General features: G+C 38.4%; 2 protein-coding genes across 4 annotated transcripts in view; one reads left to right on the plus strand and one right to left on the minus strand.

The window, feature by feature from the left end:
- Positions 1-23629, plus strand: part of LOC139114422 (TNF receptor-associated factor 2-like) — an 82673-nt gene that overhangs the window by 46387 nt on the left and 12657 nt on the right. For 2 of the 3 annotated variants that reach the window (XR_011547868.1, XM_070676146.1), the window contains exons 2-5: positions 2019-2285; positions 14763-14838; positions 15540-15638; positions 20193-20357. Coding sequence is in view for 2 of the 3 variants with exons in the window: in XM_070676146.1 (XP_070532247.1) it covers positions 2140-2285; positions 14763-14838; positions 15540-15638; positions 20193-20357 (486 nt within the window). In the remaining variant the exon portion in view is untranslated. Of the gene's footprint in view, positions 1-257; positions 346-2018; positions 2286-14762; positions 14839-15539; positions 15639-20192; positions 20358-23629 lie in introns of those variants that run through there. The other variant, XM_070676148.1, reaches the window with a different exon arrangement.
- The window catches only part of LOC139114423 (uncharacterized), a 103723-nt gene that overhangs the window by 1222 nt on the left and 78872 nt on the right, over positions 1-23629 (minus strand). The window lies entirely within an intron of this gene.

The raw sequence follows: 23629 nt of genomic DNA on the forward strand, positions 1-23629 counted from the left end.
TTCAAATTTCTGACAACCTTCACAATTTACTTCAGAATTTGTAAGGTACTGTAATCGTGTTCCTGGGGTGGTTCAGTGCTAACACATGCAATCAATCATCATATTGCAATTTTGGCATAAATTATTTTGGGATCATTCAAGAAAAGATACTGCATACACGTAGCCACAAAGTGACTACACAGGTGCCTATTAATTGCAGCACTCATGACTTATAAATAAACTTTTCTTCAAATCACTTTCAAAATTTCCAGCTGCTCAGTGTTTATGTTGGATGAAGTACAGAAAGAGCCAAGGATTTGGGTTAGCTGGCAAAATTTTTGGTGCAAGTGGATTTCAAACAATTTGGTATGCTAATTCCTTGCTCCTACCATACATGTACTTAACCTGATTTTCAACCACTTCCCTTAAACTTTCCCAGCCCATATTCCTAACCCTTGCCCCAAAATAGTTTATGTCCCCTTTTAGAACATAACCTTTGACCTCATTTCCTTAAGCACATGCTTTATGATGTCATCACTTTTAGGCTATACCACTTCTTGAATGATGACATACATGTATGAGGGATTATCTTTGGCTGGAAGTGGAAGCATATTTAATGAAGTTTTCATGTAGTGTTTGTCCAAAAATTTACTATATTAATACTGTGTTCCCACTAGCCAAACCAACGCCGCCGGTAACTAACGGTTTTGATTGGTAAACACCTGTGGATTAACCTTAATCTCTACTTATGTCCATACACGGAATTTCCTCCGGTGTTTTGAGGAAAACACCGGTGTTTTGCGCCCTCTACGTTCAATATATGTCTATAGTACAGGTTGGATATAAACAACAATGGCGGATGTCCAGGACGCAACTGTAGCGGCGTGTCTCCTGTATTTTCACCTTCATATGCGATCCAGACGGATTCAACAGTTCAATCGTCGCCTCAGGAATGCCCAGCAACATGGACACAACGTACTTCAGTTTGACCATGACGAGTACGCAAGAAATTTTCAAGAACGCCGTAGGCGATCGACCATGCGTTTCATGTACATGCTGCTTCAGCATTTAAACAATGCATTGACGCCAGTGGCCCGAGCATTCTGGACAAGAGAACGCTCAGATAATTGGTGGCAATCAGCCCTGAAAGCTGGAGGGCATTGAACGGGAGCGAGAGATCTGTTGTCTTCCATGGTTCGTGTCGAGTCCAGCTATGCGTACTGTGCACTCGAGCTGATAGGTCAGATGTAATGTTTTGGACAAAAGTCGTCGCGAGAGCGCGTTTACACCGTCGTTAACCGTTCTGACACACAATTTGCGTCGGCGCGCCGTTGCAGGTCTGACGAAATTCGACGCCGTAGATCGACGCCGTCGCAGCACCGTCGTTAACTGTTCTCACACGTGGTTTTCGTCGTTGTTTACCATAACAACGGCGTTCACAACGTTGTTAAATGCTGTGTCAGAACGGGGTAACAGTGTACCTTGAAAATGTGCATCAGGAGTTTTCAAACTAGCATAAACAAATTAATCACTTTTGCAGATGATGTAACTATTGACCTATAGATTTACCAATGTAATCATTAATGGTGTAATACTACATGTATTTAAATCATTTAGTGTGAATCCAGAATTTACTTTTAAAATGTTGATGTGTGCTGACGAGGTACAAACATTGCAGAAAACCATTTAGAGTGACATTCCAGGCTTCTTTGGGAGTTCTACGATCTACCTGTGTTACATACTAATTTCATGTCTATCTCACCGACACTGCTTTATATGCACTGGCAATTTACTAAAATATTAGATGGACTTATACATGTATTGTAGCATCAGTTCAAGAGCAAACACTGATAATGGCTTTTTGTGCGTGCTCAATCACATCGATTCTCAGGGCAAGTACTGGGCCCTTCAAAACAATGAATTTTCAGCAAATGACAGAGCTTGTAAAGCCAGATAAGATATATTTTTTAGAAGCCTAGATTTTGGTAAATGTTGTGATTTAGAGTTACACCACACTGTTCACTTTCTCTATCTCCTAGAGGAGAAGACCTTTGATGGCATGGAAGTGCCCCATAGAACATGATGAATGGTAGCTAACCTTTGCAAAGCTATGCCAATTAGAAGCTACTATCCTTGGATACAACACATGAACTGGTAAAGATGCCTGGCTATAACATCAAAATTCTGGATGAAGAAGACCGAGTCAATAAATTCCTCTGCATGCACTGTAAACTGCTCTTGCGAGACCCTCAACAAAGCCAATGTGGGCATAGATTCTGTAGAAGCTGTGTGGATAGCATTCTGAGGTGAGTGTTATGTAATAGGTAACTACCACTACAGGGACTGAGCAGATGTGAAGTATCATTGCCACTGAAATAGAGACAAAACTATTTAATACCACTCAAACCTGAAACATACATGTATATAATAAGCTAAAAAATATAGAAGAGTCAGAACCGCCTGGTGGGTTCTGACAGAATCGACTGGTGGTTCTGACAGAAACATCGTAAATTGAGGAGTACATGAAAATAAAGACTGCTGAGAGCAATACTGTGATGTACTGTGAAATTGGATCTTCATTTTATGAAAGTAGAGGCTAATTGATACGGAATCTCAAAGTACGTATGGGTTGCCAGCTCAGCTCACAAACATACAGATTTACCGGTATAATAAAACGAGTGAAAAAGGAATTCTTGTCCAGACAGGAATTCAAGCTTTGTTGACAAACGAAGCGCAATGCAATCACACTGTCATGAATGCGCAGCTAGCATGTACATTAATGCAAGATTTGCCTGGGCATCCATGGAAACTAACGCATTCCTAAGTGATCTGGTTGCCCTATACCTCCAGACTAGGAAGATCAAGAAACACGTATATTGCCACAAAATGGAATGTGTTAGCCAAAGTTCTGCATGCAATGAAACAGCAGAATTTACCTGAACTGAGATTAATTCCTGTTGTCTTCCTCAGTTGTTTCACAAGTCATTAAGCAGATTCAGCCAGCACAAGCAAGACGTACTGTGCATTGCACAGGTAGCCTGGCCCTAGTCACTTGGCTTCATGTAGCATTACCATGGGCTATGGCATTCACCACACGATGTACGCCACACTGACAGTCTGTCAAAATATTTTGTTTCAATTTCATAATTTGCTCAACACTAACTCGACACCTGCTAGTTCACTCTGTAAATTCATCCTGATTTTATATTTATATTCCAACAAACTTTGGGAAACACAATACTACTAGCCTGAGAGCTAGTGAATTAGCTCACTTCTACTGTCTTCTTGTGTAGTAAAATGCAGTGTGCCCTCTAAGCCATTATGATGCGCCATGACGCAAACAAATTGCTTTTGATACAAGCAAAGTTTTTGGTTTACATGTAAAGATATAGAGCTGATGCAAAGAATTTTCCTCAATTTTCCATATTGACACAAAAGACGTCTTTGTTAGAGGGCACACTGGTAAAATGTCTTTCCAACATAACAACAGGATGAAAAAGTGATGTGATTTTCACTCTACAAACCTTTTTTCCCCAGTCAAGTCGCTGTCAGGAGCTGTCTTCTCTATAGTAAATCATCAAATTGGCTTCTGGTCAAATTTATGCTCACATACTACTCCTATGGCATTAGCCCTGTCAACTGATACATTTATCTGCCAAATGATGCCTGTATACAGTCCGATTCAGTAACCCTTGCTGTTTCGGTGTCTACACACATTGAATGTACCGTATGTTAGTTTTTTTTATACAAACAACTGGGTGTCATCATATAGAGATGCCACTAGTGGACACACTTGAGATTATAGCCAGACACCCTTTGTATCAAGAGAATATATTTAAAAACGTGACCACCCAGGTATGGAAGGGTGCCGTAAATCGACAAGTGCGGGGCCAAAGTGAGGGCTAGCACAATCAAGTGTGAGCGAATGTGAGGGCTTGAAGTGAGGGCTCTCACGATCGAAGTGCGAGCAAATGTTAGGGCTTGAAGTGAGGGATCTCACAATCAAAGTGCGAGCGTATTTGAGGGTTGAGACTTGCGAAAATCAGTACTAAATTCACCTTGATCGAATGAAGACTTGTGATCAAAGTCACTTCTAAAAGCGCGATACGATCTCCACTGAAGTGTAAACGGAGCAGCCCTGTGTATGAGCATGCATGGAGCTACAGCATCGATCGAAGCTTCACGATATGAGCGAACGGCTATTAACCCTTTCACCACCATGGTTTGTCCCAAATCCATTGTTTTCTATGGTAAAGTTGGACCTGTATACAGGGAACTGGGGTGAAAGGGTTAAAGTACATGACTTCCCTGATGGAAAAAATTGTCAAACACCGTAAAAATATGAATGAGGCATTTTGTAATCTTTACATCCTTGAGTTTCTTTAAGAATATAATGTCTGTCTGGCTGATTTTAAAATCGGTAACTCTAGCTTCGATACTAGACGATACTAGATTTTGTCAAATCGTAAGTGAATATCCGATAATATATTGGAGATTTCACCACCTCACACTTCTGGCCAAACCCGACTTCCAAGGACCGACTCTAGCTTCGATACTAGACGATACTAGATTCTGTCAAATCGCAAGTAAATATTCGATATATATCGGAGATTTCACCACCTTACAATTCTGGCCAAACCCGACTTCGGAGGACTGACTCTAGCTTCGATACTAGACGATACTAGATTTTGATTTTGTCAAATCGCAAGTAAATATCCGATATATTGGAGACTTCACCACCTTACAGGTTTTGCCAAACCGACATCCAAGGACTGACTCTAGCTTCGATACTAGACGATACAAGATTCTGTCAAATCGCGGGTAAATATCCGATATATATCGGAGATTTCACCACCTTACAGTAAATATCGTCAAAACCGACTTTCAATGACTGACTCGAATGTAAAGAATGTGAAAGAGGCTCCCCACCTAACTATCCAAAATGTTTTGTGTCGAGTTTATGTTTGATTCGTTTTGAAAATGTGTTCCTACATTCTTATCCGATTGTTTGTGTTATTGAAATGTTTGTTTCGCTTCGGATATTTGTAGGGAAGTTTAGATTGGTGTGTACAGTAACGTTTTGTTTGTGTGTGGAGAAAGCTTATGGCGAGACGCAGCCGGACCTATGGTGTTACAAAGTTGATAGAGTGGCCCTTTGACGCTTGCGTTTCAAAGCCCGATTGTGGGTTCTCATCAGTCGCTGGCTTAGGGGGCAAACACTGCTAACCTAACTCAAACTAATTAACAGAAAAGTAACCTATGGACTAAAGTCCCCAAGATCCAAGACACCTGTAGACATAGGATGTATTAAGTAGGCAGGTTTTTGGCAGAAGGGAAGGGAAGGGCGTAAATAGACTCTAAAAAAATCACATTTAGGCCTACGCTGACCTATGTCTCTTGTCCGGTCAGCCGAAATGGGAGACTGTAGTCGAACTGTTACGACCTGTGCAAGGGGACGATGAGTAGCGTGCAACACATAGCATGCTCTTCTCGGAAAGAAGGTTGCTGGTCGTCCATGGTTACCATACCGTTCTGTCTTACAATATCCAGTCTAGACCGATAATATACTGTCTAGCTGCATAGCTACATGTAGTAGCGTCAGGGTTCAGGTGTCCGAATTTAACGTGTCCATCGGGTCAATGGCATATTCAAGCCAAATACCATCATGATGATGTAATATTTTTAGACTCATACTCTCGCCATTGCTGCATTGGTAAGGTTGAAAAAATACGCAGAGTCTTTGAGGTCGGCAGTATTGCTCTGTCTTATTTATTGTTGACAGTACAACCGGCTTAATTTTGAAAGTCAGAAAATTTTCAACGGTGAGTTTAGTTACACGTTCAGTATTTTACGCATGCGCCCCTTCGGAAGCAAAACTTACGACTTTTATACAAGCTGATAACTTGCTCCAGACCATGAAAAGTGTCTAGTTATGACGTTTGGCCAATTTTAAGATTAATCTGCAATGATCATTTCCATCTCACACAAATTCGAATGATGGTACGCTGAGAGACCACACCTGATATTGACACATGAGAGAGAGAGAGAAGAGAGTGAAAGAGAGTGAATGAAAGTTACGTATTTTACTGGGAAGTAGTAGCCACTGCGTTCAGTTGAAATATGTTTCAACATCACCTTTCTTACGATCGACTAAGTCATTAAGTTGTTATAAACGTAAATGCACAAAATTTCTTTTGCATCTTACATGCCTCTCACAGAGTTAATGTTTATTTCAAGGCTGATACACGATGCATGCATACACCGTCCCTACACCCATGGGAGTGACAATGATGCATATTCGTTTTACAGCAAGTGATTCGGCCGCGATGTGTTGCTCGCCGATAGATTGCTTGTTCTAATCATCCATTTGTTGGCTTAAAAGTTCAGAGCTGGAGACAGCACAACCATTTCCGCTACAGACAAACAACGTATGAATGAGATGCAATGTGGCAGAGCTTTCCGATTATATAGTATGAAACAAAGAAGACAGTCAAATTCTAGCCAATGACTGGTCAATCACTGACTACACAGAGATTATAGCTATGATTTCTGTTACAATATAATTGACCATGAGATTGATTCAGTGAACAATATTCAGGGGCTCGTTGATTATTGAGGTAGAATATCCATCATTGTTAACAAAATGTAAAGGTTACAAACATTCATGACCCCTGATATTCTGATGCAATCGATCTTTTGAAATGATTATCAAAATTTGTGTACAGAGAAAATAAAAGCATACTGTAAGTACAAACGTAAAAAAAACTTGTCATTTGCTGTTGTCTGATTTCCCAGAGTTTTAGTAGCTATTGAATCTTTTTTATCCTCAAAAAATCAATCATAGAGAACCAGACAAGTCTCCAAAAATACATTTTCCTATGATCTTACTTTATCTGGTGAACAAGCCACTATTAAATTTCTTCAAAAAAGTTTCCTCTTTCTTCGAAAATTCTCCGGCAAAAACTCGGCATACGACGCCATGTCGGATAAACAGTATCAGAGTTCACGTGCTTGGGTCGTGAACTGGTTTGACTGAAGTCACATTTATCAGTCGTGCTATAGTCGTACAATGGTACCAGAAGAAGTATCGCTCGCTTGAGTTGCATGTGTTAATAATAAAAAGGATATCTGTGATATTTGAAATGCAATGACGACTAAAAAATACGAAAAGGTTAACGAAAAAGACGGAAGTGATGTAATGGGTCATGATCTGTGTACATGCAGGTCATTGTGTACTCATTCTACGTTCAAGCCGTTCAACTGTTCACAGAGCTGTGCCGCGCCGCGACTGTGTACTGGAGATAGTAAGTTTTCATTCAACGTTGAAAACGACTTTGTCTTTGACTCTCATTTTTCGTATGCCTGAGCCTGAATTTGATCGGTTCAAGGCGCCCCTCACTTCAAGCCCTCACATTCGCTCGCACTTCGATTGTGAGAGCCCTCACTTCAAGCCCTCACGTCCGCTCGCACTTTGATTGTGCTGGCCCTCACTTTGGCCCCGCACTTGTCGATTTCCGGCACCTTTACATACCTCGACCACCAGTACATATTACAGTGATCTTTTTTACTTGCAAAACAATGAACAAGAAATATAGTAAATGCAAAAGAAGATAAATGTGAACTTTTAACAGTTTTAACACTGCCTTAGAGAACAGGTACATGTATGAACTTTACAAGGTAAGATGCCCCACTAATCAAAAGAACGCTGAATGCTGTTCTGGTGTAATTTTAATCACTGCTTATAACATCAATAGTCTACCAGGTACTCGAGAAAGGAGTACACCCACCCACTGTAATTAGTCTAGTGTAATTTTACCAAAAAACATCAAATTAAATGTGCCGTTCACACACAGGCCATTAAAGTACTTCTAAAAAAGCTTAAGTCCAATACTGGCATAAAAAGTTCTGTGTGGACGCTCTCAAGTGGTTCTGAAAAGTTTCAAATTTGAGACGGTTTAGCTGGCCTTACCTGCGCTGGTGTAGGGATTAACTCTATCCACAACTTGCTGTATGAACGGACTGAGCCACTTCAGAGGTGTCTTAAACACCCTCATGCAAAAGGTATGTGCAACATAAAGAACAACCAACATTTGATTTCCTTTCGTCATGGCTGCCAAACAGAGCACTACATCTTGTGGCAGTAATTGGTCTGACGATGAGATCAGTTTACTTGTCTCAGTCTGGGTGGATGAAAGTATGCAAAGAATGCTGAATAGAACCTGTAGAGACAGCCGTGTTTACAAAAAAATTGCTGAAAAGGCTCTACAAAAGTGACTGCAAGATAGGCGCTGAAACTGAAGTACAAAAAAGTTGTTGACAGCCACAGGTGGAGTGACCATGCAACATCGTTCATGTCCGCCATCTTGTTACATTGTTGTATGCTTGGCCATATACACCTTTTGAACTCGAGAGGGTGCATTAAGCCAGCTACAAAATCCAAAACATAGTCTCAATTTTGTATTTCTGGACACAAGTGGACTCAAAACTATTAATCCCCTGTGTTTGCAAATCACAAATAGTGTCATAGAAATGTTTCCAATTTTTCCCAGTCTGAACCTAGTACCGGGTATACAAGACTTGGTTGTTTGTGTACGGTAAAAACATTGCACATTCTGTGCATACAATGTGTAACACAAGACATACAAATGGGGAGGTAAAGTGAAACCAGCTGTACATGTTTATACAAGTGCTTGAAGCCAGAACTTATCAATTATGGATCTGTGTTAAGAGGGCAGTTTGGGTATGCATCATATCCGGAGATAATTGGGCGTTTACAATGAGAATAGTCATGTACCTTGGACTTTACCGGTATACTATATGACATGATCTGCCGCAATAACTCAAATGCTGGTAGGACATTTGCAACTTGAAACAACAAGTTCCAATGTTCATTTAGATGTAGAGATTTTTTTGCTTATTGCCATCTGACACTTCAATAAGCTCTTTATCAAGCAGCATGTAAATCATTTCATTAAGTCATACTGTAGACAGTTCAATATGTACAGATACGGTCATAGATGGTAAGTCCCCCTCTACTGTCCATGGTACGATAAGGTACACACATATATATCTATACTCACATGCAAAGTTAATAAATCTTAACTATATATTTACACCCACTTGATAAGTTTAGTTTAACCACTCACCGGATGTACATTGACAAGAATACACATATGATTTGACCATTGCTATTCTAATACCAATACGGTATAAGAATAGTCAATGTGTCTAAAGAATCCCAGAATTGCCCTTGGCGAGCTCCCATATTATAACATCCGCCATTTTGTTTTGCACTAAAATTTACTAAACTGAACTGTAGGTGGCGTTGTACAAGTGTTGCTGTTACAGAGTATCCTACCTGAACAGTGTACAAAGCGAAACCAAATACTGTGGTGAAAGTTCCCTGTCTATGATGGTTTACTTGCCAGGATGAACATGTACCTGAATCAAGTGAATTTGTTTTAAGGAGGACTTGCAGGTTGTTTGTGTGAGTGACCTGAAATAAATTGCGCCACATGTTAGGGGGGTTATTTATGACCTTAAATAAAAACAGTGTACCATGTCACGCACTGGAGGGCACAGTACCAGAAATTACCAACAATCCTCCTTGATTTGTCCCTTTATGGTTGCCAGTCAAATAACTTTTTTCGTGCTACTGTTATATTAGCAAGAATGTAAAAAATCTAAATATTTAATAGACCATTAACCCCTTGACTACCAAGGCCAATGTATTCCTATATACCAGGCCCCTTATGTAAATATTGATAAAATCTTGGGTGTGGTCATTGCATGAACACTGCTTAGAGTAAAAATTAAGTAAGTACCAATAAACCATATATTTTCTGAATCAGCATGAAATTTCCCACTTTTTCATACATAAATTTTGTATTTCCAGGTCACATGACTGATCACATGACACGTCATGTGACCAGAGTTGGCAAAGAATATGAATATTTGAAGCATCAGGACGTGTTTTGAATCCATAAAATGATGCAAATTTGAATGCAGTTGCAATTTTCATGGCATTGTCTTTACATATATGTAATAATAACTAACCTTTACTTTATTTATAGATGTACCTATTTAAGATTTTTCTCACAAAAGGCAGAGTAAATGAACCATAAACATCAGCATCTGACATGATTCTGTATTTGAAAATCAACACATTTTATATTTGTAAACACCTGCTTTATGTCTTCCTTGCAGAAACATGCATCTAAAATGGTTATGATTTATCAAAAAATAATTCACAATATTTAAAAATACATTATAGGGAACAACATATCACATGACCAAACATTAACAAGTCATGTGACCAGTCATATTGATAATATCGCTGCTATAAAATTTCACTGGCTTATAGTAAACAATTGTATTTCCTCTAGTTTCATTCACGAATATTGCTGTTAATAGAACATATTTACATATAAATCATTTGTTTTCAATAAATAAACATTTCATTTCATTAAAAAAAAAACCATAAACATCTTCGCGATCGTCCGTACTTCTGAAAACTGTAAACAATCAGCGCGACGCTTCAGTGATCAGCCTGACCTTTCAGGGTCGAGGTCATGGGTCACGACATTTGCTTCCGGATTTTGGCCATACTTGGACGTACGGGGGCGTAATCACATTCAGGCCAGATCGGAATACATCAATCTTAGTTGCACTGTGTGCCGGCGCCGAAATTACGGGATTTTTAGCAACAAAAAGGAAGCAAATACGGCTATTGAACTGTGCCGGATATTTCCGGCACTCAAGGTATATGGTAATTCAATATGGCGCCGGAAATATCCGGCGCCTTAGGTAGTCAAGGGGTTAAAGCCCCAATAGCTGCGAACTTTATGCATTATTTTCATGATTTTATTTTCAAACCAAAGTTGGTTCGTGTAAATGTGCTAACTGAAGGACACGTATAGAAGTATCACTGCTCGCTGATTTGGACCATGCCTAAGCGTTTTAAGAGGTTAATAATAAACGGGTGCCGCAGTCATAAAATGGCGCCCCCAAGGAAAAGTACAAAAGTGCAGTATTTATTGCACATACACATCGTGACCATACACGAAACAAGCATGGTGCCATTTACTTGAATGCACAATACATGATGGCCAACATCTTTATTTTCTCTGTAATGTTGTTTGTTTTTTAAAACGTCGGGAAATCTAAAATGATATTAAAACGTTTGAATTTACATGCCACTTTCAACACTTATGACAGTGTTATACACTTTTTCAGTCTTTAATGGGTCTTATACAAAGAAAACTCTCTGAAAACGGGATATTTTGAGATCGCTTTATTACACATTCGCAGCTATTGAGGCTTTAAAATACATTTAGATATTGCAGTAAAAGTAAATAACTGCCAAATAACCACAAAAGTCATGTTCTGCTCATATTTTGAATGCCATACTTACTAGTAGAGAAGAAGTTATATGACCAACTGCAGTGATCATTCTCCTAGAGAATCTAGCACGTAAGTTTTTTCACATTTCCCAGCATCGTTTTGTTTTACAAAACAGGTGCTACGTCTTCCTATTTTCCTAACGCTTTCTGTATGGCTGAAGACCCGGTGGTTTGAAAATTTCATAAAATGTTATCTCCTCTCTCAATCAAACAGTTTTTAAAATCGTTTTAAAAAGGGAATTACGAAAAATGGTGTAAATTAAAAGTAGGTTTTCAAAATTTATCACGCTAGTCTTAACATTTTTCTACTCGTGGCAATCATTTCAGACTTCACTGAGCTTACAAATAACGAATCATAGGATATCTGCAAGTACTGTGGGTGGTTGATTTTACAAGATATTGAAACCATGCATCATGTGTACGAAGCTTAGAACTTTTTATCACTTCCTTTCATTACCTAGTGTACATGTACCTTTTTTATCGCTGGTCAACACCCACCCTCATTTCCAGATAAGCAAATGTTTGCAGTTATTCAAGTAAACCAAAAATATTGAATTACACATTTCTGATGGATATTTGATATTTGTTGGTCAAATTGACAAGACGAGCATGCAACCATTGGAAAATTTTAAGGAGGTGATGCGTAAATGGGTGAAATATTCTGAAACTGTCCATGTGCATGTTGTGTCAGAAATGTTTGAATAGAGTATTTGTTGCACTGTAAAGATAGCCAGCTGACAAACAAGGATTTGGAGGAGAGTACCAAAGGAGGTTATCTTTAGTTAGTTAATTTATAAATAAGTTTTACTGCCGACAAAAATTTTGGCACTTTTATGAGGGAGCCAAATGTTATGTCAGGAATGCATTTACCCAAAGGCTATAGAGTAACAAGAGTTTTAAATCATACAAACTTGAATGAACATGTTTGAAAGATTTTTTCCCTTTATTTTATAGCCTCTGTAAATTAAGTTTGCTTGACATGAAAGTTTATGTTATGGTAATAAGGCCTCTTTTTGAATAGATCATGTGTACATGTACATGTTCTTTGAATAGGAGCTTCAGGAGGGACCCCTTGGCCATATTTCAAGCACTGAAGCACATGGCACATACATGTATAGCGCCATCTTTGCTTGCCAAGGTCTCCTGTCCAGGCAGCTGGATGCTTCCTGAAATCAGACCTTGGCTGAACGAGTGGTTAGATCGTTTGATTAAAAGTGCCACGGCACCAACATTTGTATGTGACCTGTAAATAGCCTATCACGTAATCACTCAGTACATGTACATGTACTTCATCTCCGATGGCTATGCTAAGTCCATGAGTGACCTCGATGACACATCACGAGCGTCTTATGTTTTACATGCGAGAGTTTGACTGATAGTCAAAATAAAGTAGTAACCTGACTTTTAAATGGCAATGACATCACGTACGACTGGAAGTGGTAAATCTTTGGGAGCTAAATACGGTTTCTTCAACCCACAAGATAAGGCACCCTGTCACCTAGCGGAGAAGTAACAGACAGAACCACTCAGCCAAATCCACACTCTAAAATGAATTGTTCAATAACTGGGCTAAGTTGTTACATTTTTCTGACTGCGACTTCTCCACACGTTGTAAAGTTCATGAAGCACTCGCTCTCATACACTCAATTACAACACATGGCACACAAACTTTATCGAAGCAATGTATACATACATAGCTTAAACTGGGCGAAAGATAGCCTCGGGGACAATTCTGTCCACCAGCAGAGCTATCAACCCAGGGTAGAAAATACGGTGTCTTCAATCGGGGTTCGAACCCACAACATACAGCATCCAGTCACGTAGCGGAAAAGTAACAGACAGAACCAATCACTTTGCATTACGGTACCAATCCCAACATCAGATTGAAACAATGCAGTCTCACATTGCATAGTGGTATCCCTACTCGCTAACATTATGCAGGAATAAGTTGCTAAATTACGTCATGTTTCCTCGTCAGCAACACACATGAGTTCATCAATCTCTTACATGTAGTTACTTGTTGACTGCTCTACGCCAATGCTTAGACTTGTGTATACCATATGCATGTCAAACTCCCAAATAGCTATGTGGACGATGCCATGTCATCTTCCACGTTCGATTTCACTGTTAAAATGAGCAAGTTCATTAATCATGTAACAGTTGATCTTTTCCCTTTCATTCTGAAAATTCATACCCGATACTTCATTTACTTCAAAAATGATCCTTTCATGTGATTTTTCGGCCGAGTTCGAAATACACATCCTCAAAACATGATAAGAGTCAATATTCCAGTGAACAATATTCCAGTCAGCCCACATTGAACTTTTGGCACGTCAGCACTGCTTACCCATGCAGGTGACTGGAATGTTGCTCATGCTTATGTTGTGGCGAGAAGTCTTTCATCAAAAATCACAAGATATGAACATTTTTGAAGCAGATGAAGTATCAGGTATGGATTTATGAGCCAACTAGTAGTAGTAACCGTGCTGGGACCTACTGTTGCAGTTACACATTCGGCAGTTGGCCTCGTCTGTGTTTGTGACATGTGTGACGCGCGCTGTGATTGGTGTGCTGAATTTTTAAGTTGTTTGTCATGCATGTGTTTTAATGATCGGTACAGTCCTCATGTAGGGAATACAAAACTTTCTCATCATAGCTGATAGATGTATTGCTACATTTCTTGCCTCTGCTACTGACAAGGCATGCAACAGTGCTTTTGATATGTGACTTCTCCCCATTGTACAGATACATACAAAAATCATTTAACATTCTAGTATGGGTGGCGTACAATACCAGTGTGCCCTCTAATAAACGTGTCTTTCTGAAAACTTTGCAGCAATCAGCAGCTTGTGGAAGATTCTTGGTGTCAGCCCTATAAACGAAAAAATTTGCTTGTGTCACAGGCAATTTGTTTGCATCATGGCGCATCATATTGGTTTAGACGGCACACTCAATCGCTGATATTTACACTATTTCAAACCTGGTATTAAGGTAGTCATGTACACCATGAAATTATGAAGGACTTACACCTTTGCTCAGACATTTTGTGAGGAAAATCTAAATCACTCCCTTTCATAATCAAGAATAAAATCTGGGTTACTATCAAAATTTTGTACTGGAGAAAGAAATTACCCAAACTTACTGACTTTTGAAATTCAATATGGTGGCCATCCCTGTGCTCACACTGTGAGGAAAAATTGACTTTTTCATTTTTCAGAAAATTAAGACAGCAAAGATGTTTCTTGCTCCAACATCTTAAAGTGACAGTTACATGTATGTTGTGAGGGATCAGAGAGATAAACACTCTTAACATAATGCTTTAGAAAATACATTGGTGTTTGACACTTTATTAAATATCCTACATTTGCTTATATTCTGTAGCGGTGGTAACCAATATGACTGTCCTGAATGCATGGCGGATGACCCATCTGAAGATAGTCTACTAACGCTTGATACCGTAAGTCCTTCATTGTTCAAGTGACATCTTTCAAGTATTGTTTGCTACAGGTACATGTACCTCTATATCCAAGCAAGTATGAAAACAATTGTCACAGGAAAATCACACAAATTAGAATCCAGGGAAACAATTACGTTGCCAGAATGTTCCTAAATACTTCAATTTGATTGTCAAATGATGTCTTAAGCTGCACTGACAAACACACAAAAAAGGTACTGTGTCATATATGTAATGACAACACATTCCAAATTTCAGTCTAGTTTTAGTCAGTGCTTAGTCACTGAGGAAAATGACTTCAAAATATTGACGAAGGACACAACGTAGCATTAAGACTTCATTATTTGATTTGAACAGTCCACTAAAAACAGATTTTGGAAATTTTCATGCCACAAATGCTTGAAGTGAAAAAACAAATGTTGTCTCATGGACGGTACATGTACACTCCAGATACTATTTTATTCTAACATTTATGTCTCTTTGTTTCTGAAATATTCAGAAATTTTACTATCCCAGTTTTGAAATTGACAGATTTTGTATATCAGTATTATATATGGTACATGTAAAGACACATTAGGCGAAGAATTGCATACCTGTTCATGTCCATGTCCATAATCTTTCACATGTTTGCATGACATTTCTTATCTCCAGATACTCTACTAGTGTTGTTAATCATGTTCCGTTTTTTGACTTCTCGTTTCCAGATCTATCCTGATAGAGCAATTAAGAGGGAAATGAAAGATTTGAAGACTAAGTGCATTAACCTCGTCTGCAAATGGCTCGGACCTTTCCAACAGTATGAGGTAATACATTTTACAAATGTATACAAATCTGAATAATACACACAGTATTAAAGCATAGAATGGGTTCCTGAGTTCATCACAAATATTAAATTAATTAATCAATAATATAATTCGTCAAAGTTGACAGCAACATGGGTACACACACAGTCTTTGAGTGTGCCAAAAAATGTTTCATGTATATAAGTTGGCATGCCGCCTAGAATTTGTTATATATGATAATTTTAAGATTGATGACCTTCAGATATGTCTTAAATTTTGCATATGTCATATTTTTGCCAGATTTGCGCATTTGAAGGGAAAAAATGTTAAGAGTTGAAAAAATTAAAATACGGTAGGTCCAGTTACAAAAAAATATATGACACTCTACATGTACCGGTATGTTACTAGCATTCTCAACAACCTAATCTATTGTACGTACCTGTTCCTAAACGTAGGGGTGGTTTGAATTACACAAAGCACAGGAAGCTTGTACTTGAACACAGAAGGGCCTAATAGAAAAGTTTCTCCAATGGTGCAGCCTGGTGAATCAACGGTGCCTTTTCTTGCAATTCATACATAACTGCTGAGACCAATACAAGTATTCAATGTCAGAGAAATAAATACCCCTTTCAATCCTTCCATGAAAGCAAACATTGTGTGTGAATGTTTTCATGACGAAGTCGAGGGGTCTGTTACTGAACTGTGTTGTGACTGCTTCATAATGACGGAAGACTGGACATGTATATACTGCAATCTTTTCCATCATCCAAACTATGCTTCTGGTTTCTGTATTCACCCCAAAGTTTTTAACAAGTAAAGTTGTGATTGTGTGAAGCCAATAGGACTGTAGTTCAAAAGGGTTTACACCGGGCCATAAATTAGCAGCCACAGCAGTTACAAAGCTATGCTGGTGTTGAACAAAAAGATTGCAGCTGTCTTTTTAGTCCCCATGGACACCATCCAGGGGGACTTATAGGTTTGGTCATGTCCGTGCGTGCGTGCGTGCGTCCGTCCGTCCATTCACGCAGATATCTCAGAGATGCCTGGAGCGATTTCATTCAAACTTGGTACAAGGATTACTTTATATGTCATACAGATGCACGTTGATTTGTTTTGTGATACGATCCAATATGGCTGCCAGGTAGCCATTTTATTACGATTTTTTTCATTTACAGAGCCATAACTCAGACATGTTTCAACCGATTTTATTCAAACTTGGGACATTGAGCAATGTCATACATATGCACGTCGATTTGTTTTGTGATACAATCCAATATGGCAGCTGTGCGGCCATTTTGTTACAATTTTTTCATGTACAGAGCCATAACTCAGGCATGTTTCAACCGATTTTATTCAAACTTGGTACAAGGACAATGACCTATGTCATACATATGCACGTCGATTTGTTTTGTGATACAATCCAATATGGCCGCCAGGCAGCCATTTTATTACGATTTTTTCATGTACAGAGCCATAACTCAGGCATGTTTCAACCGATTTTATTCAAAGTTGGTACAAGGACATTGACCAATGTCATAGATATGTACGTCAATTTGTTTTGTGATACGATCCAATATGGCTGCCATGCGGCCATTTTGTTACAATTTTTTCATGTACAGAGCCATAACTCAGACATGTATCAAGCGAATTTATTCAAAGTTGGTACAAGGACATTGACCTATGTCAAAGATATACACCTTGATCTGTTTGTGATACAATCCAATATGGCCACCCAGTGGCCATTTTATTACGATTTTTTTCATGTACAAAACCATAACTCAGACATGTATCGAGCGAATTTATTCAAAGTTGGTACAAGGAGATTGACCAATGTCATACATATGCATATTAATTTGTTATGTGATACGATCCAATATGACTGATGTGCTGCCATTTTGTTATGATTTTTTCATGTAAAAGCCATAACTCAGGCATATCTCAACCGATTTTATTCAAAGTTTGTACAAGGACATTGACTATGTCATACATATTCACATTGTTTTGTTTTGTGATACTATCAAATATGGCTGCTGTGCGACCATTTTGTTATGATTTTTTTATGTACAGAGCCATAACTCAGGCTTGTTTCAACCGATTTTATTCAAAGTTGGTACAAGGACATTGACCAATGTCATAGATATGCATGTCAATTTGTTTTGTATACAATCCAATATGGCCGCCAGGCGGCCATTTAATTACGTTTTTTTCATGTACAAAGCCATAACTCAGGCATATCTCAACCGATTTTATTCAAAGTTGGTACAAGGACATTGACCTATATCATACATATTCACATTGATTTGTTTTGTGATACGATCCAATATGGCCACCATGTGGTCATTTTTTACGATTTTTTCATGTCCTGAACCATAACTCAGACATGTATCAAGCGAATTTATTAGTCCCCGCGGACGAAGTCCGGCGGGGACTTATAGATTGGGTCCCGTCTGTGCGTGCGTGCGTCCGTCTGTCCGTCCGTCATCAACAGTTTCTCAGACACTGCTGAACCAATTTTGTTCAAACTTGGCACAAAGGCATAGCACTATGACCTACAGATGCACATCGATTTATTTTGCGATACGATTCAATATGGCCGCGAGGCGGCCATTTTGTTGCGATTTTTCATGTCTTCAGACCATAACTCAGACATCCTTGAGCCGATTTTGTTCAAACTTGGCACAAAGGCATAACATTATGGCTTTCATATCCATGTCAAATTATTTCGCGATACGATCCAATAGGGGCGCGAGGTGGCCATTTTGTTGCGATTTTTCATGTCTTTGGACCATAACTCAGACATCCTTGAACAGATTCTGTTCAAACTTGGCACAAAGGCATAACACTATAGCCTACATATGCATGCCAAATTATTTCGCGATCAATCCAATATGGCCGTGAGGCGGCCATTTTGTTTGCGATTTTTTGTGTCTTTGAACCATAACTCAAACATCCTTGAGCCGATTGTGTTTCAATCTTGGCACAAAGGCATAACACTATGGCCTACATATGCTTGTCGAATTATATTGCAATATGATCCAATATGGGCATGAGGCGGCCATTTTGTTGCGATTTTTCATGTCTTTGACCATAACTCAAACATCCTTGAACCGATTTTGTTCAAACTTGGCACAAAGGCAAAGCACTATGGCATACATATGCATGTATCAATTAACCTTGCGATGGGATCCAATATGGCTGCAGAACTGCCATTTTGTTGGAATTTTGCATGTTTTGAAGCTGAATTCAAAGGTCGTTACACCAATTTTGTCCAAACTTGGCACAAAGATCAAGCACTATGGCATACATATACATGTCAATTTACTTCGTGACATGTTCCAATATGGCTGCCAGATTGTCATTTTTTTTCCGATATTGCTGCCAGATGGTCATTTTTGGATTTTTTCATGTCTTTGAGGCTTAATCATATGCAAATATTCCTTAACCAATCTTGTTGAGATTTGGTACAAAGATAAAATACTATGGCATACATATCCATGTCTACTAATTTGTGCTATGATCCATATGGTCAATAGACAGCCATTTAATTTCAATTTTGGTGTGATTTTTTATGTCTTTGAAACATAACATAGGTCACTGTCCCTCGACGGACTGATTTTGTTCAAACGTGATATGAAGATAAAATATTATGGCTGCATTCTTGTGCACATTAATTTGTTTCATTATATGATCCGAAATGGCTGATTACAACAACATACCCGATCCCATACCATTTCTAAAATTCCACCAAACCATGTGTATAGTATGTGCCGTCATGACACTAGAGGCAGTGAAGGCATGTTATGTGTGATGTAATCAAAAGTTCCTTCAGTGGTCATTACCGGCAGAGATGAGTCATTTATTGAACGTTTCTCAGATTACTTTATTATGCAAGTTACAGGCCTGATACACCCGTTGCATCAATGTCATTCCACAGCTACCTAGACCAGAGCTACCTAGACACCAAAGATTATAACAAAATGGACAAGCGGGGACTGTGTCATCAACGATGACTTGTTCGAAAGTATTTTTATCACAGACCTAATGAAGAGGACTCTATCCTCTCTGAGGACTTGTAATCAAAGTACCCATTAACAAGTGGGGACTGTGTCATCAACGATGACTTGTTATGTAAGAGGCTGAAATATGCCAGGTCATGACAACACACATTTTGGTATTTATACTTTCAAACCTTGCTAAAGTCATTCTTCAAGGTAACACATGCCTAAAAAGTGAAAGACCTAAACATTTCCTCATTTAAACTTTTCAACCATTCATGTTTAAAATGAAGACTGAAAATCAGGGTTCATTGGGCAAATTTTGGTACTAAAGAAATGAATTTACCTAGCATTTACTGACGTTTGAAATTCAAAATGGCTGCCATCCACATGTTAATTCTAAGGGGAAAGAGTCGTCTTTGATAATCACTATAACAAGACAGCAAAAATATCTATTACTCCAAGAGCTTCATAATGGGCCCACACAAGCAACAGAACTGAAAAGAATTGCAAAAATTTGAGTACCTGAATGTCTTGATATCCTAGTTTATGTATTGACTGAATCTACATGTACTTACAGGTCCACATACCATCATGTCCATATGAATTGGTAGAGTGTCCAAGGGTTGGCTGTGAAGAAGAGATAGCTCGGCAAGATGTTAACACACACTTGGCTGAATACTGCATTATGAGAGTGATTCAGTGTGAGTTTTGTGGTGAAGACATCATTGCAAGAGATTTGCAGGTACGGAATATTAAAATTGCTGCCGTGTTTCATCTCCTGTTGCTACAATACCTGTTCTGATAATACTTTTAAAATACTGCATAATACTCTGAGTTGGCCAGTGCTACCGTGTTGACGTTTAAGGAGATATGCGCCTCAACAGTGGAAGACTGAAACTTTTGCTCCAACTTTCCTCAAGGATCTTTCAATCATTCTCTTTCAAAATCAAGAATGAAAATAAGGGGTCACCGTGCAAATTTTGGTACTAGAGAAACAAATTACCCAAGATTTACCGATATTAGAAATTCACATGGCTGCCATCCCTGTGTTAACTCTATGGAGAAAAATGAAAATTTTGAATTTTGAAAAACTAAGCAGGTGAAAGTTTTCTTTCATCAAGAGCTTTAAAATGAACCCCCTCATGTGGTATATCAGAGGAGAATTGTAAAGTTTGAGAGTCCAAATGTCTGTCCCCAAGGTGCGTTCTACCTTAAGGTGATATGCACCTCGAAAGTGAAAGACTTAAACTTTTGCTCAAACTTTACTCATTTAATCTTTCAACCGTTTTTTTTCAAAATTAAGAATAAAAATCAGGGGTCACTGTGCAAATTTTAGTAGTAGAGAAACAAATTAGCCAAGATTTACCGATATTTGAAATTCAAAATGGCCGCCATCCCTGTGTTAACTCTATAGAGAAAAAATAAAATTTTCGAATTTAGTAAAACTAAACCAGTCAAAGTTTTTCTTTCTCCAAGAGCTTCAAAATGAGCCCCACAAGTGGTAGATCAGAAAAGAATTGTAAAAGTTTTAGAGTCTGAATATCTGCCCCCGAGGTGCATTCTACCTTAATACCAACATTAAACTGGCATGTATAATCTATAAACATAAATGGTACAAGCGCAAGTGTCACCTTCAAGGCCTTGTTGCTCATGGATAATAATCATTGTAAAGTGCACTGCTAGTAATGAGGAGTGAAGCACTTTCCAGCATGGAGTGAAGTGACAAAGTCTGGACACTACCTATTTTCACATTCCAAGACATCCGTAACCGTCCATCAACATTTGAAGCAATAGGTGAAGATGTTGTGCCCATTCAAGTAAGGAAGAGCTTATGAATATAACTATTAATTTACGACATGTACATGGAACTGACAGCATCAACAAAGCCCGCAAAACTTTTATATAGCCAAATGGAGTACAGAATGCATGCTAGAACTTTCAGGGATTCCCCAACTGCTGACACTCATGCACAGAGTAACCAGTTCTTCTGAAGAAACAGGAACTGACAACAAAACTGAAAGAAACACTTGATTTTGGCAAAGAGGAACCTATCAATTGACTATCTGAAAGTGAATGTGGACTCTGTTGTGCATGGATAAAATAAACACACCCACAGATGTTTTAATCTATCACGGTAGGGACTGTGAATCTATCAAACATAGAAAGTGTGAGTCATTGAAGGCACACCACACTTTAATTTCGCTCAACATAATGTGTTGTTTCACTTGACCTATGTACTTTTTTTGAAACAAAAAGATTTAACAGATAATTTTCTTTAAGGTGGACAAGGCCAGGATTATTTTTACCTTCTCGTGTCTATTTATAGACAGAGAAGGTATTAGAGTTGAAAACCAGTATGTTGGTGTCAACTTCTACTTCCGTCTGTCAATTCTTCCGGCTGTCAAGATCCGTCGATGTCATGCCATTGTGATGGGTCATATCATAAACTGGTGGGGGTGTTCATGGTTCAGGTTGAGGTGTAGGAGAACGATTTTGAGCTGTGACAAAATCAAAAGGGACTTAGTTGCATAGCCACAGTGTTAAGCCTTTCTCCAAGGTTCTTAGTTGACTACGATCTATTACAGACTACTGAGCTGACGTTAGGGGTACTCACTTTGTGTTTGCTCACTCTGTGTGCGCTAGTATTTGGTACTGAGTTGCGTGGATATCCCCTCATGGCCTCACGTGATATGGGCCTGTTGCATAATCTGCAGATGATCATATGCCTCTGAGTCTGAAAACGGTCATTGTATAAGCCTGTCGGCATTTTCCTTGCATTTTTTCTCATTTCATTTTGCAAAATATCGGCGAGTACCTCAATATTTCAAGATAGCTCTTTCTTCCCAATCGTTTCCTGGAGTTTCAGAGTCATATGAAAGAAAATGAGTGAAAGTTTTAGACAGGAAAATCAGACGTCGGCCATGTTCAATGTTTACAGTACAATCAGAAGTTTATGTGGAGGAAATAACTAACAAACACTGTTCATGATGCCCGCCCTCTAGAGGCAGACCTTCCTATATGAAGTACCACATTTGATACTTGTGGAAAGCTTGACCACAAAAAGGAGCATTTTAACTTTTAGAAAATGACAAATTGAATAAGGTATTCTGAAAATGTCAAATACTGAGGAAAAATGCGCAAATATTCAAAATAAACAGGTCAGCTATAAAAAACAATGAAAATGTTTATGATCAAAAGTTTTTGAGATGCGCACATTTTAACAAATACAGAAATTATTAACGTTATAAATATAAGACCAAACTATTTTTTCAGGGATGGGACAGGTTGGAAATGAGGGGTGAGAGACAAAGGCACTCCTATTGTTGCATGTGGATGCAGCCACACCATTTCATTTACAGCATACTTATTCACTGTGTTGTGTTCAAGTTCCATATTGTACTGACTGTCATACAAGGATAACATAAGCAAATCAATCAAATTAGAAAAGGATCAATGCTGTTGTGTGGATGTTGCTGAACATGGCTGATTTTAATATTTCGCCCTATGTATTTGGAATCCAGCAATGGCATATTTTGATGTAAAGTCAAAATTAACACTACATTGCTGACAATATATGTTACCGTTTCTGCATGACCTTTTCTTTTTTAAATTATAGTATAGTAGTACTTCGAACAGATTAACAATTATCGTGATGTCAACCCATAATTTTACATCACAAAGACTGTAATTCTGCCAATTTTTTTTATTTTTCAGTCATTTTATAAATTTTGCACTGCACAAGATGATTGAACAAATTGCAATGTTTGAATTTGTAAACTCAAGAATAAAAATCCTTTGGTCACAGATTAAATTATTTTTTGAAAAGAAATTTACTCTTAAACACTTTTAGCATATATTCTTTACACGGTCATGTATTTCAAGGAAAATATGCCTATTAAAAACAGTAATTTCTTCACTTTCAATTTTTTTTCAATACTATGACAATTATCAGCCATGAGGTTTTACAAACACAAGACCAGATAAGCGTTTTTCATCATTTCCACAGGACTCTTT

Source organism: Ptychodera flava, chromosome 16, assembly GCF_041260155.1.
Source record: "Ptychodera flava strain L36383 chromosome 16, AS_Pfla_20210202, whole genome shotgun sequence".
NCBI lineage: Eukaryota > Metazoa > Hemichordata > Enteropneusta > Ptychoderidae > Ptychodera > Ptychodera flava.